This window comes from Adiantum capillus-veneris, chromosome 29, assembly GCF_014529385.1.
Source record: "Adiantum capillus-veneris isolate H3 chromosome 29, ASM1452938v2, whole genome shotgun sequence".
Lineage (NCBI taxonomy): Eukaryota > Viridiplantae > Streptophyta > Polypodiopsida > Polypodiales > Pteridaceae > Adiantum > Adiantum capillus-veneris.
In genome coordinates this window covers 3,778,479-3,797,034 of record NC_140959.1, presented here as the reverse complement: position 1 = coordinate 3,797,034, position 18,556 = coordinate 3,778,479, and the positions used below count along the sequence as shown (strand labels likewise).

The following is an 18,556-nucleotide window of genomic DNA, read 5'->3' as shown; positions in this document are numbered from 1 at the left end:
AATTATTGATCCCCAATAATTCCATTACAATTTGATTGCATACGCCATCAAAGGTATGCCTATTGATTTGAAAAAACCCTAATAAAAAATCCCAATCCAATGAAAGAAAATGTTAATTGTCAGGTAAAACTCTTGCCCTTGTTTCCTTCACCTCCCATGTAGTGCCCCTCCTTTCCTTCAACTCCACAGGCCTCGAGATCCGAGCTTCTCTCTTCGTTCACCTTCCCTCCTTTGTGCCTCTGAGAGAGAGAGAGAGAGAGAGAGAGAGAGAGAGAGAGAGAGAGAGAGAGAGAGAGAGAGAGAGAGAGAGAGAGAGAGAGAGAGAGAGAGAGAGAGAGAGAGAGAGAGTTCTTCTTTGCCGTGCTGAGTCGGTGATAGAGCCTTCTTTGCCATGGATCAAGAAAGAGAGTTCTTCTTTGCCATGGCAAAGTTCGAGAGAGAGCCCTTCTTTGTCGTGGCTCGAGAGAGAGAGAGAGAGAGTTCTTCTTTGCCGTGGCAAGAGAGAGAGAGAGAGAGAGAGAGAGAGAGAGAGAGAGAGAGAGAGAGAGAGAGAGAGAGAGAGAGAGAGAGAGAGAGAGAGAGAGAGAGAGAGAGAGAGAGAGAGAGAGAGAGAGAGAGAGAGTCCCTCGTTGCTCATTGAGGGAGAGAGATGGAGAGAACAAGAGAGAGATTGTGATCTTCTCCCCCTCGTTCTTCTTCTTCCTCCCTTCTTCTCTTCGATACCCCTCTTCTTTTCTCCTCTCGTTGCTCGTCTTCTCCAATACCTTAATCCCCTTTGCTTCCCCATGTTATATCAAAAATCCTCTAAAATTTCCTCCTTTTGCCCCCTACATGATATCATAGTCACAATGCCGTGGTACGTGGCATGGGAGCGCCCTCAATGATATGGCACCCGACATGGCAAGCTGTGTGAATCCGGTGCTTGTGATGCCAAATGGCGACACCAAGACTTGCTCAACAGTTTTCTTCTCTATGGGGACCCCATCGGATGCCCAAGCGGGCCAACATGATCTCCTCTCTCCCCTTTTGCGCTCTCTCCCGCTGCTCTACCATTCCTCCCTCTTCTTCCCCCCCTTTTCACACCCATTAACAAACTCCCCCCTTCTTTACTCTTGGCTTTTTGGGCGGCCACTTCAAGTACTCATTGCCTCACACACAGGCTCAAGCATTGCCAAGCACAACATTTTTCTCTGACACCCCGTCAACCAAGGCACTGCCTAGCATAACATGGTTCTCCAATAGCCACCGGCCGGCTTACTTAAGCAATCCAAACATTGTCGAACACAACATTTTTCTTCGAAAAGTTAGACTTGCAATCACACCATTAATTCTCCCTTGTGAGGCCACTCACCTTCAAGGAGGAAGCATAGATGAGAGTGTTTGAAGGAAGACCTACCATTAGCATCCACTTTAAATAGATTAAAGATACCCTTCCATAGGAGTCCTATCGAATGGCGAGCAAATATTTCCGAGCAAGGCAATAACCGAGCAAGTTCCTCCAAAAAATCTCAAGGGTTTTAGTTGCAAGAAATTAGCCATACAATAGGAATTTTTTAATTACATGCTATGAGAACCACAGTGCCAAGATTTGCCATGGCCACTTTTAGATCTCCGGTGGCAACTTATGCACCATACTTTCTACCTTGCAATGAGGTGAAATTGCATAGAGCTGGGTTCAAATTCCTTACGAACGTGATGCTACTAAGCGTGGTGGTGGTATTGCACATGCAGTGGATGTAGAGGACATCTTGTTGCATGGAGAAGGCAGGAAAGAAAAGGATAAAGAGGAAGAGGGCAAGGCTCCATAACCCCGTGGCCATCTACCGGCTTTAGTCCAGGACGTCCGTGTGAAACCATGCAAAGCTGGATCTTTGGGGGTCCACTTCAAATAGTCTCTCTTTCTCTTTCTCTTTAGCTATAGGGTTGTTGACACGACAATCAAAAGCCGAGCTAGTTGTTGAGCCCTGATCTTGCCTCATCCTACCCTCAAGACTAAGTAACACATAGCATTAAAGAGGGGGGGTTAAGGGGATCGAGGGCAGAGAAGTTCGCGCATAGAAATCAGGGAGATCGCAATCGTAGATATACACTTAAAAACTAAACCTGGCCACATACTAAACACGGGTAGTGCCTATGTTTTAATAATAAAACCCAATAAAAATGGCACAAGGTAACAACATGTGCGCGCGGGTGAGATAGTTAGCCCATGCATCTCAATCTGGGCAACGAGGCCCTGGGTCCAAATCAGATCTAAGTCCGGACTGTTTTTTTGCGCTGGCCTATCCCCATTTTGCCTCAATTCTCGTGCATTCGGGTTTAATCTACCTCAGCCTTCCCACGTCCACTTTCGGGCTGTCGATCCCCTTACCCCCCCCTCTTTCATGCTATATGTTATGAGGCTCATCCTGGCATCTCAAGATTCTCATGGTGAACTACACCCACACTGTCCTCCATCTTCTGGAAACCCGCAGCCCTGATCCATTGCGAAACACCTCTCCCTTTGAATACTCTCTCTCTCTCTCTCTCTCTCTCTCTCTCTCTCTCTCTCCCCCCACGTAGTTGTTGATATGAATGTCACCCTAGCTGCCCATTTAGGTATGCTCTTGCCTCATTCAAGCTTCTCATGCTAAACTACGCCTGCAATGTGCTCCATTTGCGGAACCCACGGCCCTCATACTGTGCAAAACTTGTTTCCTTTTGAATAGTCTCTCTCTCTCTCTCTCTCTCTCTCTCACACACACACACACACACACACACACACAAGTAAAGGAATTTCTATATATTACGATAACCACTTCAGCCATGGAGTTTCTTATTCTAATCTTACATTTACACGTTTGCAAAGAAGTGAATGTTACAAGACCACAATCAGTTTAGTAGTAGTAATACCAATGTGCCACTCAAACTAAATAAATATAAGGCAAGTTTTAAGGGCTATCTTAAGCCTTCTCAACTTCAAAGGCTTAACTACTTCCCAGGTGAAATCAGGGTCGTTGCGACCAAAGTGCGGTAGTCTTCTTAGCGAAGGTCATTAAGGTTGATAGAGATCATACCAGGACGGATTCTGTGTGCGTGGGTGCTCTTGTGCATGATTTTATATGCTGGAAATAGGAGGGCAAATGATGAGTTCTTGAAATGTTATTCTACACTCTGATTATTTAGTTGATGTTATATTACGTCTGACAAATTGATTCCACTCCAGATGTTTTATGCAAATGCAATGAGGATGGAATACCTAAATGTCAGAAGAATTTAGAGAGCATCAAAACAACAGCTTCTTCTCCACACTTCTTACAGAGGAGGAGAATACTAGTTGTAGGGGCGGGGATGAGGAAACTTGATTATTTCCAAAATCTCTGAATCAATAGTGGCATGCAAGACCAGACGCTACAACACATTTTGGAAGCCTGCCTCACGATGTAGGCTCCACTTTCTATATATCCACCTTGGTAGGGTCTTTGCCTAAGAAAACACCTCCGCCATGAGCTCCCCAACCACCATATGTATCAATAATGATCTTCCTTCCTGCTAGGCGAACATCACCTTGTGGCCCCCCAATCACAAACCTTCCAAAAGGATTCAGATGGAAGATGGTCTTCTCATCCGGGTACATCTCAGGTATCACAGACTTGATAACATGCTCCTTCAGATCAATGGCAATCTTGTCATTGGTAACTATTTCCTTGTGTTGCATAGAGATCAAGAGCGTATGAATTATGATGGGTACCATGGCAGTGATGGCACCATTTCATTCTTGTATTCAATTGTTACTTGAGTTTTGTCATTTGGGCAACCATTCATAAGTTCCATTCTTTCTTACCTCTATGAGCATGGCACCTAGTTTGGTAGCCAGGACATGGCCGAGGGGCATAAGCTCCTTATCAATCTCATCAGTAGCATAACCAAACATATGCGCTTGATCTCCTGCACCAATCTCCTCGGCCTTATTTTTGTGAAATGTCCATGCACACCTTGAGCAATGTCTAGGCTCTACTATTTGATGTTAACCAAAACCTTGCAATGATCAGCATCAATACCCACATCATCTGACACAAACCAATTTCCCAGCGATTGTCCCGAATCTTCTCATAATTGATATCTACCATAATTGGTGGTAATCTCCCCAAAGATCATCACCATGCTAGTCTTGGTGCACGTCTCACAAGCCACCCTACTCTCTTGATCGTGTTGTAGGTTGCATCCAGCACTGATTAGACACTTGATCCCACAGCTTGTCTAGATGTCCCTAATTCACTGACTCGGAAGTGAAGAGAAAAATCGACATCTTTTAGGGTTTCTATGCGTCAAGGGTCTGGAAGTAGCCACTAAACAATCTTGGAAGGCTGAAGCTGCTTCTCACATTCGGTGATGCCCCCGCCCTCTCTTTCTCTCTCTCTCTCTCTCTCTCTCTCTCTAGCTACAAGGTTGGCGACTGTCAACACCCTCTTTCCTCATCCGTCGGGATTCCCATGCTGCCTCCATTAGCTAATGAACCCACGGCCCTCATCGGGTGCAAAACACCTTTCCCTCCTGCCTCCATGACCGCATGCCACTATGCAGGGGGCAAATCACGCACTTGCTATCACAGTTCTTGTAGAGTCGCCTTATAACGATGCTTCACCATGGTTGCTCATGAGTGTTGAGCTATATATGGTATCTCTATATATAGCACCCTAGTCCTATTAATTCAGTGCTGGCTATTTTTAGCACCGCTTGATTTGGCATCACAAAGACTCAGTGGTGGCTATAAGGTCGACTTACTGGAGGTATTTAGAACACGAAGTGATTTCCATGAAGATTTTTAGTGCCATAATAAGGAGTACAATATATATATATATATATATATAGACTTCCAACCATCACGCCAATCTGATTGAATATGGTAGGAAATTTGCAACCTTATAGGAAAGAGCGCACCTGACGTCATCGACGGTCATGGCGGCTGCAAGCTCGTCTTCATCAGCATGGGAGAAGATTACCCTCGATAGTTTACGACAGGGCGAGGTCGATTGTGTACGAAGGAAATGATGGCTTGATAGCTTGAAATGATGGCTTGATAGCTTGAACTATAAACTAGTTGGATCTGCTACGCTGTTCGTTATCCTTGTAATAGCAGCACCTGGGATAGCTTGCCCCGCGTGTGGTGACTCCTGAGTCGTGAGAGACACTCTCTCTCTCTCTCTCTCTCTCTCATAACTCAACTCTCTCAAAGAGCGCGCGCTCTTTGAGAGAGTTGAGTTATTAGAGAGAGAGAGAGAGAGAGAGAGAGAGAGAGAGAGAGAGAGAGAGAGAGAGAGAGAGAGAGAGAGAGAGAGAGAGAGAGAGAGAGAGAGAGAGAGAGAGAGAGAGGTCAGTGTGCTTGAGGGCGCCCAAAAGAATATGTGTTTGTGATTGCAAGGTAGTAGCCCAGAAGAGAGAGCAGCAACTGCGCAAGCTTGTGGCTATGGCGTCTGCAGTGTGCTCCTCTAGCCTCACAGTTGTGGCAGCGTCTAGCATGAGCAAGAGCTCCTTTGTGTGCGGATGGGCATTGCGAGCCCTCACCGATGGAGAGCCGTTGTGGGAGTGCATGTGCACTGTGGTTCGTTTGTGTATGAGTGTGTGAGAGAGAGAGTGTTTGCGTTAAGTGAGTGAATCTGTGTGTGAAGATGCGAGCATTTGTGCTGCTCATAACGAACTGTAGTCAAGGGGATGAGAAGTCACAAGCCAAAATTTGAAATTTGGAAAAGGGGAAGAAGTACACACGGCACTCAAAGTCTTTCGAGGAAAAGGAAAGCAATGTGCAGTGAAGACTTGATTGAAAGTTTGGGTAGGGGGAAGGGGAAGGAAGGAGGCAATCCAGCACCGTCACCGTAGTTGCTTGACTTTGGCGAGAAGGTAAAGAATTCATGCAGCGAGCTTAATCAAGTGTTTAAATGCTAAACTCTTTGATACAGAAATGGTTAACAATGTTCACTAATCTATCAAGTATAGGGCTTAATGCAGTGAGCTAAATGGGACAATTTGATGCTAATCTCTTTGATACAGAAATGATCAACCATGTTAACTAGTATGTCAAGATTGATTACCTACAAGCCTGCTATCAAGTGGAGTTTGTCGCATGCAATGTCGAGCTCGTTGCATCCACCCACTCCATCCAAAACTCCAAGTTTCCACAGTTTAGCTCAATGCTCAGCACTCGGCTTACTCCTGACTTGATTACAGGTAATTTCTACCACTGCCCTCACTGTTTCGGCGGCAGCAGCTGACAGGCTTTTGTGGTTCCCTGGCAGCACTCCGGAATGGCTTGATGGAAACCTACTTGGGGACTTTTTCTTTGACCCCCTTGGTCTTGGATCCGAGCCCGAGCTTCTCAAACGGTTTTGTGCAATCAGAGATAGTGCACTACAGGTGGGCTATGTTGGGTGCTGCGCATGCTGGAATATTCATTCCAGAGGCTCTCACCAAAGCATGAATTTTGAACACCCCATCCTGCACAAGAAGTTTTGGGCAGATTCTCACAATAATTCTCACATTGTGACTTACCTCAACATCATGAGCTTCTGCTCGGGAGGCACCACATACCTAGCTAGGTACGATTGGGGGCAGGGGACCACCGGCCCCGTGGGGGGGCCCGGTGGTCCCCTGCCCCCAATCGTACCTAGCTAGGTATGTGGTGCCTCCCGAGCAGAAGCTCATGATGTTATGCATTGTATGAAAAACACTCAAAAAGACTCCATTTTCCTAGATGAGAAAATTTCTAAATCTTCTTGTGCTGGTACTTAGCTGGAGAGGCCGAGTATTTCACATATATGACTACCCTCTTTGTAGTGGAGTTTGTATTCTTAGGTTGGGCGACGATGGGCATTCCCCCCCACACATTAATTGATTTTTGACTCTCTCTCTCTCTCTCTCTCTCTCTCTCTCTCCTCTCTCTCTCTCTCTCTCTCTCTCTCTCTCTCTCTCTCTCACACAACACACACACACACACACACACACACACACACACACACACACACACACACACACACACACAAAATTGGGCACTCGATCCTAATTCTTGAATGCATCTCTCTGTGTCTCACCACCCCTACGATTCCCCATAGTTTTCCAAGAGATGCTAGAGCTGTAACTTCTCTCTCTTTGTCTCCATATACAATATGAAGTCATCAATTTTAATTTTTTTTTTTTTATAATAGCAAAACTCACAATTGTGAGTGAATTATATTGAGCATCCCAAAAGATTACAAGGTTTTGTCATGCTCATGTTAAGCCATGACAACATCCTGGGATCATATTTACAACGGCTACTAGGGTAGCCACTCCTATCACCCCGCCTCCACATCCTTGATACCCAAGGTCCATACTCTTGTCATTCTGAGATCTTTAATTACCGATGGTCAAGATTTGCCCCCATCCCAGGTATTCCATCTGCTGACAACAAGGCACAAGTAGTCCTAGACCAATCCTCCGAGTGATGCTTGTGCCCGAGTGACCATATTAACACTTTGTTTTTCGCTATTGGAGGTCTACAACTCACGACTCACTAGCTCCTAGTTCTATTGCAATTGGCTGCTCAATCTAGGGAATTTGGGAATGAAGCTATTAAGAGCCTATAGTCTTGGAAATTGGGCAGCAGCCCTAGAAAATTGAAATTTGAGGCTTGAGACTAGAAGACAGCAATGTAGATGTATGTATCTGACAATCTGTAGTGGACTCTTGAAAAGCAAAAGAAGATTTGATGAAGAGAGAATAGAATAAATAAATTGCAATGCATCTAATCTATATATTTGTGCCCTTTGCGGAAAACTGAAGGCCTACACCTCTGGGTGGTCTTCAAAGTGTGAAGGCCAATATTTGGCTTGCCCCTTCAGATGTGCAACTCCAAGAGAGTAGAGAGAGTTCATCAGAAGGCTGAGATAGCCCAGCAACTCGATGCAACCTTCAATTTTCAGGGTTGGTTATGGCCCCCAAGAATTGCTGGACATTACTCCAAAATCTTAGCAAAACTTGATCATCTATTTTGAAAGGGCTTTAAAACAATGCAGGAAATCTCATTTAAGCTATTCTATTACATCTCATTTCACTCAAGTTCGTACGTGACCACACACAAGATTGTCAAGCAGAGCATTTTGAAAAATGTGGGTCATTTTTTCATGAGCTCATTTCCTTGAAAACAACCCTTAGCCCTCATTACTCCAGGATCAGTGAATACTGACCCCATATTCACCAACAACAAGCTAGCAGGCACAGATGTTGGATATCCCGATGGCTTCTGGTTCTACCCTCTTGGCTGGGGCTCTGGTTCTCCTGAGAAGTTCAAGGAGCTTAGGACTAAGGAGATAAAGAATGGCAGACTCGCTATATTGGCCGTTATGGGTGCTTGGTTCCAAGCAATCTACATAGGCACTGGCCCCATTGACATCCTTACCGCCCATCTTTCCGACCCTGGCCACAACACCATTTTCTCGGTTGTCTTGACCAAGTGAGCGATGATCGTTATACCTCCATCACTTGGAGCAGATATTGACACTCGCTTCCTTTGTATGCCAATTTACTTGCGTCATGTTTCATTGCATTACCTTAAGGGTATGAGTCAGTTTTGATTACAAAACATGCATGTTTTGGTTGTTATCTACATCAGAAGTTCGCCACTATTCTCTGACCAAATGCCTCCCATTTGAGCCCTTCATCTCTCCCAGTTAATAAAGATAATGAAGTCTGGCTTGAATGATCAAAGAGAGAGAGAGAGAGAGAGAGAGAGAGAGAGAGAGAGAGAGAGAGAGAGAGAGAGAGAGAGAGAGAGAGAGAGAGAGAGAGAGAGAGAGAGAGAGAGAGAGAGATCTCCACGATGAAGAGGAAGCAAGAAATCCAGGAGAGGGGCCCACAATGCTCTCTCTCTCTCTGTGTGTGTGTCTCTCTCTCTCTCTCTCTCTCTCTCTCTCACACACACACACACACACACACACATGCGCGCACACACACACACACACACACACACCTGTTTGCTTCCTTTTCTCTTGCCTGTTTCATATCAGTAAAAGGTTTCGTGACTCCCTCTCTGCTACCATTTATGGACGACAATGTGGCCACAAGATTGTTCTTATGTTTGACAATAGCATCTATGCACTTTCTATCTCTTTGTGATACAACATTATGAAATAACTAATGCATTCAATTTGCATCCATTAACTCTACTGGGAGAGCATGTGAAGATAAAGGCTACTAAACTTGCCAGTGGTGAACAAATCTTCCTTTTCAATCATGTGGCCAATGTCAATTCTAAAAGGTTCACATTGCTATTGAAAGCACACAAGGTATTGGAATGAAGGACACACTAGTAATAGTCCGATGGTCCCTCCAGAGTAGTTGGTATACTACATGCAATGCCTTCACAAAGCAGCCTACACATGGCACTCAAGCAAGCAAAATATATCATTCAAGTTCAAGAGCTACCTATGCATTATGATGGACATGTGGCATTTGAGTTACCATCTTTTGATCTATTTGTGCACGAACTTATGACTATTGCAACATGTGAATTTACTATGAAGAATAATTTTGCACAAATAGAGTTTTGCAATATGCTCAGCAAGATGGTTTAGAAGCAAGGATATGACTATGTATCAATGTGTGTGTGAACACATTAAAGGAAGAGTATGGCTCTTTTGTTTGAAACTATTTGAGATGCAACATGGTTATTTTTCTACACTATACTCTATAGAGTAACTATTGGGATCTTGATCTAATCTTTTTCATTGCTTATGCTCGCTTGGTTTCTTGTCCGCTCGGAAGTACTCGCTCGAGGATTGGGATTCCTCCTTCCATAGCATTGTAGGGCTTATATTGCAATCAATGCATTCCAAATAATGACACTCCCAATTAATAGCCCATGAGGAACTTAATGTGCATTCATAAAAGCATCACATATGACACAAATATCAATGTCAAACACCGCCAAGAATCTCAGTTGGCATTGCCAAGCACCATATTAAGCATACTTATCTACTAAAACTGTGCCAAAGCAGCATATTGGCCCAGATATCGACCACGATAGTTTCGAACACAATATTTGTTTCATTAAATACATTACATAAGGCTTATAATCATCCAAAGCATCGCCCATGTACCATAATTGGCACCACATTTGACATACAAATCGACCCAAGCATTGTTGAGCTCAACTATTCCCAACCGAGCATCATCAAATCACAACACATTTGGCATATATCCTGACCACCATTGTGTTGAGCACAAGTACCGCATGTTTATCCAGCTATCAATTCTCTACAAGAGATGGCATTCTGGACAAGATTCTTCTTGAGCACTTATTGTACCACATTCCAAACCTGGTCAAAAGCTAAAACTCCCAGTTGGCACACTCACCAAGGCGACCAAAATGGTACAAAACTTGCCCCCGTGGAAACTTACATTGCCAAATCTTGGCAACAAGAAATCCAATTGCTAATATGAAAAGATCAACGCGCTCCATAAAATGATTACTTCATCTCCATGCATTCATATCAACTTTGACCCTTCATCTCAACAGCTACCCAATCCGGTATAGATCTGCAAACCATCTCGACTTGAAACTACCATAACTTCTTTACGGTACCTTCGATGGACGAGGTATAAAGACAGGCATGGAGAGCACGTCAAACACTACAAGTTTGGCTTATGAAATCACATTTTGGCAGCATCCCTACAACTTGTCTTGCAAACAGCAACTCCATTTCTAGGCACCAAAACCCACATTTAGCATACATCTTAGTCCTCTTGCTGACATAACATCTGCTAACATTGTTCATAAGTTTAGCAAAACCTTGAATATGTATGTAGACTTTCATCTTTCACCCAGTGCTCGCAAAGCGGCACGAGATCCACCCCCTCTAAACCTACACATCCTCCGGTATGTGCCAATCTTTAAAAGTCCTCCAAGGCAACATCTTCATCGAAAGACGCACTTGGCATCATCTAAATCCCTATCTTCGAGCACATTGAAGTCCACATCTCCAATTTGAAGCTTTGCATCCATTTTTAAATATATTTTGACACATTTACCTACAATTTGAAGCTTTGCATCCATTTTTAAATATATTTTGACACATTTACCTACAATTGGAACCTTTAAATCTGTGTCGTCCATTTCACTTAATTTGTAGGTAGCATTAGGAAAAGCATGTTTGACCACATTGAGACCAAACCATCACTTAACCATTTTGTGCATAGCTGTGCACTGATTAGCTAAATTGCTATCATAAACAAGACCCCAATCCCCTTCTTAAATAGCGTTTGGTCTCAGCCTATGTCATTTGTCAAAGCATCTTTGTTCTTTAAACGGGCATTCCTCAGCTTTTCCCTTGCAATTTTCTCATGCTCATTTCTCCTTTCTAGTTGTTGAATCCTCAAAGCAAGTAAATCTTCTCTGCTCATCTCTATATCCCAAGCAATTTACTCCATGAAACTATTGTCTCCTCAAGAGGCATAAGAGGTTTTTAACCATACATCAGCTTTGATGGCATGAACCCTGTAACAATGTTGTTTGTGGTACGGTCTACCCATAAAGCATATGGTAGCAATCGAGGCCAATCACCAATATATCATTTGCATGCTTTAGCCAATACTTGATAATGGGGGGATGTCCCCTCTCACTTTTACCATTTCCTTCTGGGTTATATGTGGTGAGAGATAACTTAATACCCAGATGAGCAAAAAAATCTCTTGATTCTTTAGCATCAAGTTCCCCTCTATCCGCAATAATCTTACCAACACACCCATATATGCATATTACATCTTCAAGTAAAAACTTGCATACCACACTCGTCACTTTGGTTCGCAAAGCCTCCCTTCAACCCGGTTTGTCAAATCTTCCCTAGCAAGCACAATGTCCCTCACTTTCCATAATCCAATGGGCATTGTAATCAAATCGACTACCCATTTGAAATGCATACACAATGGATATGCTGGATGTAATCCATCACGGTGCTTTAAATTTGAGTACATCCGACATACAATACACGTTTTGACAAAGTGTACCACATCTTTATACATTCCCTTCCACCAATATCGATCCTTGATTTTTGCAAAAGTGGCCCAAACTCCCCTGTGACCTGCCCATAATGACTCATGGAATTCCTTAAGTACTTGAAGTTGTATTTCCCTGTCACAAACCACTTGTTGAGGGGTTCCACTTTTTTTCTTTGGATGTTTCCATAAAAGCGCAACCTACAAGTGTGAGGTACCCACCCCGCCGTATCAACTAGCGGATTTGATGGTGAACCTGGTGGCCACTAGATCTATTGCGGAAGCAAACAAAATGGTTCAGGGTTCAACTAGCAGAAGATCTCTCATCACAAGGTGAGTCAAGTTCGAGCCTACTAGCAGGGAGATCTAGCTCCACCTCGCAGGGGAAGCGTACTTAAACTATCTAGCGATCCTAAGACCCACCTTCCAAGAGGAGAGAAACCCCGAGTGCCTTTTTCCCCATGTTTCAGAGGCACGTACTCTCGAGATTTCACCGATCTAGGTGCAATTATTATTACTAATATCGAAGTAAGCACTATGGGGACAAAGAGTTCCCGACCAATCGGGACCACCCATCTCGTAGGCATTGGCAACCTGAGCCAAGCCCCCACTTTCCACCCCCATACTCACACTTCCTTGTGTGACGTAATTACTACCACAAAGGTTGGTCAACATAAACATTCCTTGTTTTAATTCCGAAGCACATTGTTCGTTAAGACAGCCCTTCAACCAGTATTGCAAACAACACCAAGACAGTATTCTAGTAAAAATTATACTCAAACTTATTCATTAAAATTCGAATGTTCTGGAGGTACAACATCCCCCCTCCAGCGAGATTTCACTCCTCCCATTGTCGCCTAGCTATCCATACAACTAGGTATGTCCACCGCATAGAAAGCACGTCATGGACACTCCCACCGCATAGAAAGCAAGACGTGGGTTCCCACCGCATAGAAAGCAAGTCGTGGGTATCCACCGCATAAAAAGCAAGTCGTGGATTCAAGAGCCCTTAACGAGGAACTCTGCCCCCTGTGATCAGTAGGGGGGTCAGGACTGATTCAACATTGGAAATAAAATGAACATGTCGAGCTAAATTTTCCCTAGCAGACATTCTTTCCTAATTGTAACCATCATACCCATCAATCATTTCCTTCCTACTTTAGAACTTAATGTACAATGAATTCAATGCCGAGGTTTCCGTCAGATTTCTCCAACATGTTTGGGGATATTTTCATTTCTAACTAAACGTGTGCAATGGTAAATTAAACAACTTGAATGAAATTATGATCTACCTCTTCGATTTCTTCATCGATGACCCGTGAGATGGCCGGTATTTGTTCCTCCATGGGAGCTTTTTCCTTCCCGTTCACCTTGCTCGTTCCTGCCTCGTGGTCGTGGGCTCCACCAAAGCGAGTCCTCTTAACCGGGGCCATTTTAAACTCACTACTTTAAATAATTAACTTGGAGAAAAGAGCTAATGTCCGCAAGCGTCATAACAAGACAAATGATAGATTAGCAACATCAAACAATGCCTGCTACATGAGAGGTTTAGATTTTTTCATATAGCAATCATTATGGATGACACATAATCCTATGGGAACCGGCTCTAAAGGTAATTACTCGGCTTACATGATTAAGAATAATAGGATTTCACTAATGGAATTACCAGAGAGACGAATTAAGAACGATTAATCCCTTTCCTAGCAATTAGAGGGTGCAGAATCACCGCATGCATAGGTGTGAGAAAAACCCCCTCTTAGAGACTTAATGACAGATTCATCTTACCTTAATTATATCTTAATGCATAACAGAGATGAATCTAAATCAGCTACAATATTAATGCGTGATAGAAAGAGTGATTCTCATCAATCTACACAATTACCAGCTTACCGATTAATTTCTATGCTACCTAGAGAGAGAAAATTCTAATAATCGTGCACTAATCATTAATTAAGAGTGATGAATGGCTGATAATTCAGCTATGGGATGATGATTACATAATAGAATATGGTTAAGAAGAATTTAGAGAGTAATTATAGAGAATTACGACTAGGAATAAGCATAATAGATGAGAAATTTAGATGGTAGAGAAAGGAATTTACAGATAGCATTAATTAAACCGTGGTTACCGTGATTAAGGGCTGATAATATTCTCGATTTTCTGATCTAATCGAGCTTTTTGAGGCGAGAATTCGACAGCACCTCCCTCCTTGCTTCTCCTTCAAAAGGTGTGTGTACCGGCAGCACCTTCCCAGAGTATGTGTAGGTGTGTGTGTGTGTGAGCATATGTGTGTGTGTGTGTGTGTGCAGGCCTTTAAATAGGCTCCTACAGGCTGAAAATCGACCAGCCTTGCTAAATGCAACTGCAGGAGCACTCAGTCTCTGCATTGGCAAGTCCAGTTCCCCTACCCACCAAGTGTCAGGTTGGCTTGGTTAATTGGCTCTGAGACTTAGTTACTGGCTTGGAAACTTCCCAAAGACTCCCACAAGGCAAGAGGGCGTCCCCTAGCTGCTAAAGCTGATCTGGAGTGGCCTGGGACCTGTTCCCACACAGTCCCGGGCTCCGGTGCCTCCCCGCTCAATTTTTGGAAAAATTGATTTTTGGCTAAAACGGGTCATACGAGTCGGATTTTGATGCCGTAAATTGCTATACAGAGCTCTAACTAAGACGTACTGGCCCGAGGAACTACCATATTTAGCAGCCCCCGGGGTTCGAAAATGCATTTTTTTGAAATTCGGGGTACAGGTGCAGCTTTTCGAGACGATCAAAACTGGACGGGTCAAATGACCAAAAACTTGCTATTTTTGGAATTCTTTTACAAAAATTATTTTAATTCTCATTTCGAAGCTTTAAAACATTCTAAACATCATGGCACTGACAGAATTTGGAAAACTGCTAAAAATAGTAACTTATTCCATTATGTTCATTTTATGGTACAATGGTGCTCTTTTGATCGGGGTCAGAGACCTTACAACAAGAAATACCCATAAGCCTTCTTGAAGGTTTGCTTAAAATCTTGATATGTCCAGCCATCCTGCTTCTTCAGTGTACTCAAATATTTCCCAATCAGTAGCCATTCACCGCCATAATTATCCTCTACAAAGGACTGTAACGCAAAAACCATGCTTTTACATTCTACATGCAATTTTGAAGAGGTTAAGAACCTCAATCCCACATCTTCAACTTTAAAAACCATAGTCTCTTCATTGTCAAATCTCGCCCTGGAAAACATGTCCACTATCGGATTATCTTTACCTGCAATATGATGAAACTTGGGATTTAATGGCTTAATATATGCTATCGATTGTAGCATAGCTATGTTTGGTGTAGAACAACTTGTGATCATCCCAAGTAACAGCAAGGGATCTGTCTCCACTATTACGAAAGCACCAATAAAGTACTCCTTGTCACACCTTAGTGCAGTTGCTAGACCCCAAAGTTCCCTTTTTACCTGTGGATATGATCTTTGTTGAGCACTTAATAATTTAGCACCGAATTTAGCTGCATACCTTTTTCCTTGTTCATCATCCTGTCCAATAGCCCACCCAATACTTGTAGGGCTCATGTCAACCGTTACAATAATTGGCTTCCCACTTTTGTAGTCTTCTTTCCTTAATGTAGGAGCCTCATGTAACATCTTCTTCAGTTTACAAATAGCCCTCGAGTTCTTCTTTCCAAACAAACTTCTATCCTTTTCTAAGCAACTGGTATAAAACCTCTGCAACGTGTGAAAAATGGGGTAACCATATCAAGTAAATAACACATGCACCCAAGAATCTCCGCACTTCTGTAATGGAATTACGTGTCTCTTTTATCTTTTGAATAGCATCCACTTTGGCAGGGCTTTGTCTTCTACCAGTTGGTCCACATAAGTGTCCCACAATAAAGACTTATCTTACCCAAAACATAGACATTTGGCTTGAGAGTGCAAGGTTGACCTCTTCAAGTCTTGATAATATCCTAACACAATCAACAATACAGTTAGCCACAAACTGTCTACACCCCCTCTTATCTTTGGCTTCATCATTTTCACCCTCTTCTCACCCTTTTATCGGCACATCGTCAATAAAAGGCATGGTAATATAAGGAATGAAATCTTGCAACACTTTATTCATCCGATTCATGTGAGCAATTGAATTAGTTTCACCTTGTGGCAAAGTGCCCATTCTTACTAATCCCAAAGGAGTACGCATGGTTGTCAGATCCCTACTTTCCATAGCCAATTGAAACCGATCATAGCCTGAATACAAGTCTCCCCAGGAATAGATGTATTTACTTGTAAAAGCCTCTGCAAAATCATCAACCATTGTTCCTACATTTTTTTATAGTTACCTTGTTTCCCGACTGCATATCCTGTATAAACCTCCGTGGGATGGGTTTCTAACCTCACTCCTATCTTATTGCAGACATAGCGAGAATTATGAACATAATTGTCAATCCATGGGACGAAGCTGACTCGACTAGTGCATAGAGGCTACAAGAGGGTGTCAATCTCTTGGAAAACAATAGACAACTCGCATCTAACACAAGCTACACTCAAATGACCTAAGTCATCAAAAGCTAATCGCTAATCGGCAAACAAATCATAACCTTTACAGCATCAAACAACATCCAAATGTTATGAAACTTCTAGGACATGTATATAAGACCTAATCACACATGCTTATGGTCTCAAATCTCACTTTTGATGAAGTGTAAAAATCACGATTGCTAACACTAGTGAGTTTTTGACCTAGTTTTTTTTTGACCCCGAATGTATCTAAATGCTTAGCAATGATGCCCCAATATCCCGCCTACGCTTACTTTGTGATCTCCTAGCTTAAATTCCTACTTATGAGGAAATTAGGCCGTGGGTCGGCATCACAAAAGCTACAATTTACCATGATACTTTTACGTCAATACGTAGAGATCTTACCTGTGGTTGAAACACAACAGACGACACTGCAATGTGATAATCGAGAAGGGAGTAGGAAGTGCGAGAAGGAGAGAAGTGAGCGTCGTTAGCTCATGTTGTGTTTCTATTATCCAAAACTTAACATTACTTACAAAAATTGGCTTTTATACCTTAGCCAAGGTTTCTTTGGTCAAAAACTAATAATCTCGGAGCTCTAACTAAGGATAAATTGATACAATCTGGAAGCTTATAGCCCCCTCTCATCGATTACAATATCCACTTGCAAAATATGAGTTACATTATTCTTGATTTATCAGAAGAATAAGTCTTTTTACAATAAAAGCTCCCAAAAAATGTTACATGGGTTAGCTTGCTGCTAACATTCCCCCCCTCTTTGACTGTGTCGTCCCTTGACATAGTTTCATGGGCTAAAATAGTCTTTGGGTTGACGGCTGGTGAGGCGCTCTTTAAGTGCGTGTAGAGCTTTCTCATATCCGATGCGTCTTTCTTTGTTAGGGACTTGCAAAAATTGAATCGTCACTTTGTTTTTAAGTTCAATGGCAGAATAGCCAATAAACTTGATGTTAGATTACTGATCATTGGCCCAAAAATCTTTGACTGCCATTGAAGAATCCTATATAAAAAGCCTCTTCGAATGTCAATTTGATGGCAAGGGGTAAGAACATACATCTGGCGTAGAAGCCGTAGAGGACTTCTTATGAAGGTTGTCCGCTCAAATCATAGCACAAGCCTTTCTTACCTTCTAAGAAAGACATCCATGGGGCTCCTGCTTGCTCAGGCTCATGAAAAGCATGAATGCATGTAAGAAACATTTTGCAAATTTTATAGAGCATTGCACATGAGAGGTTAGGGAGGCTCTTGAAGAAGTTCATGGCGTCCGCCGTTAAGATTTTTACCATGTATTCCTCTGTGTTGGTCCCTGCTTTGGAGCTAACAGTTCTGGGTAATTGAGCCATGCCGGTCACTTCTTCTTTAATGCTTCCTGTGCCTGCCATGTCCTTACCCTTGGTACAGGACAGAATGTAGGGTCTTTTTGTTTTGCTGCAGGTGCTCTTGTAAACAGAATGAGGTACCTTGGGTTTTTTTTGAGCCAGTTCTTTCTCCATTTGGGGTGGAGAGCATCTGAACCTTCTTCTTGCATATCCTTGTAAAGTCTTTCTTTGACTTGCAGTAGCTCCACCTTTATCAAAGGGTAGGGCAACGACTATTGATGCCATTAAGCATTGATTTGGTTGGGAGTGAGCTGGGTTACATTGACTGAGTGAAGAACTCTCAACTCCCAATCCATTACTACTTCCATTCAGCATCTACTTCATGGTGGACAATCTATTCTTTTAGTGCATCTTATTTAGCTTTAGAAAGCTGGACCATTGGCACTTGTTCTTCTTCAGTGATTGGTACCTGGAATTGAGAATCTCCAATTTGCCCTTCTGTTGGTTGTGTTTCCATGTCCGCAAAGGAGAATGATGGTATATCTATAATTGGTTGTTCAGAGGTTCTTGCCTCCTCTTGAGCTTCCGTATGCCCTTCTCTCAGCAACTGGTTGGCTCTCTTTAAATCCTCTATCTCCTTGAGCAACTGCTCTTCCCTTTGTACTCGTATTAAGGCGAGGTCTCATCTTTGTGCCTGTTCTAGCTTCA

General features: G+C 42.9%; 2 protein-coding genes and 1 pseudogene across 2 annotated transcripts; 1 reads left to right on the top strand and 2 right to left on the bottom strand.

Moving 5' to 3' along the window:
* Positions 1-3,462: 3,462 nt before the first annotated feature.
* On the bottom strand, positions 3,463-3,910 carry LOC147418666 (S-adenosylmethionine synthase-like; annotated as a pseudogene).
* Positions 3,911-4,935: 1,025 nt separating this feature from the next.
* On the top strand, positions 4,936-8,465 carry LOC147418665 (chlorophyll a-b binding protein, chloroplastic-like). Its single transcript, XM_086505276.1, has 5 exons — positions 4,936-5,013; positions 5,399-5,578; positions 6,202-6,387; positions 7,851-7,932; positions 8,164-8,465. The coding sequence occupies exons 1-5, from the start codon at positions 4,936-4,938 to the stop codon at positions 8,463-8,465; spliced, it is 828 nt and encodes a 275-aa protein (XP_086361402.1).
* Positions 8,466-14,969: 6,504 nt separating this feature from the next.
* Positions 14,970-16,308, bottom strand: LOC147418664 (uncharacterized). Its single transcript, XM_086505275.1, has 3 exons — positions 16,046-16,308; positions 15,901-15,961; positions 14,970-15,719 (listed from the first exon to the last, which is right to left on the bottom strand). The coding sequence occupies exons 1-3, from the start codon at positions 16,306-16,308 to the stop codon at positions 14,970-14,972; spliced, it is 1,074 nt and encodes a 357-aa protein (XP_086361401.1).
* Between the last annotated feature and the right edge of the window lie 2,248 nt (positions 16,309-18,556).

Excerpts from the sequence above, each read along its gene's own strand:
- LOC147418665 (XM_086505276.1), top strand. The coding sequence starts at position 4,936 with ATGGCGGCTGCAAGCTCGTCTTCATCAGCATGGGAGAAGATTACCCTC. Across the intron at positions 6,388-7,850 it reads TCAGAGATAGTGCACTACAG|ATGTGCAACTCCAAGAGAGT; the intron begins GTGGGCTATGTT and ends TTGCCCCTTCAG. Across the intron at positions 7,933-8,163 it reads TGCAACCTTCAATTTTCAGG|CCCTCATTACTCCAGGATCA; the intron begins GTTGGTTATGGC and ends AACAACCCTTAG.
- LOC147418664 (XM_086505275.1), bottom strand. The coding sequence starts at position 16,308 with ATGGTTGATGATTTTGCAGAGGCTTTTACAAGTAAATACATCTATTCC. Across the intron at positions 15,962-16,045 it reads GACGATGTGCCGATAAAAGG|GATATTATCAAGACTTGAAG; the intron begins GTGAGAAGAGGG and ends TGATTGTGTTAG. Across the intron at positions 15,720-15,900 it reads GCCAAATGTCTATGTTTTGG|AGGTTTTATACCAGTTGCTT; the intron begins GTAAGATAAGTC and ends CACACGTTGCAG.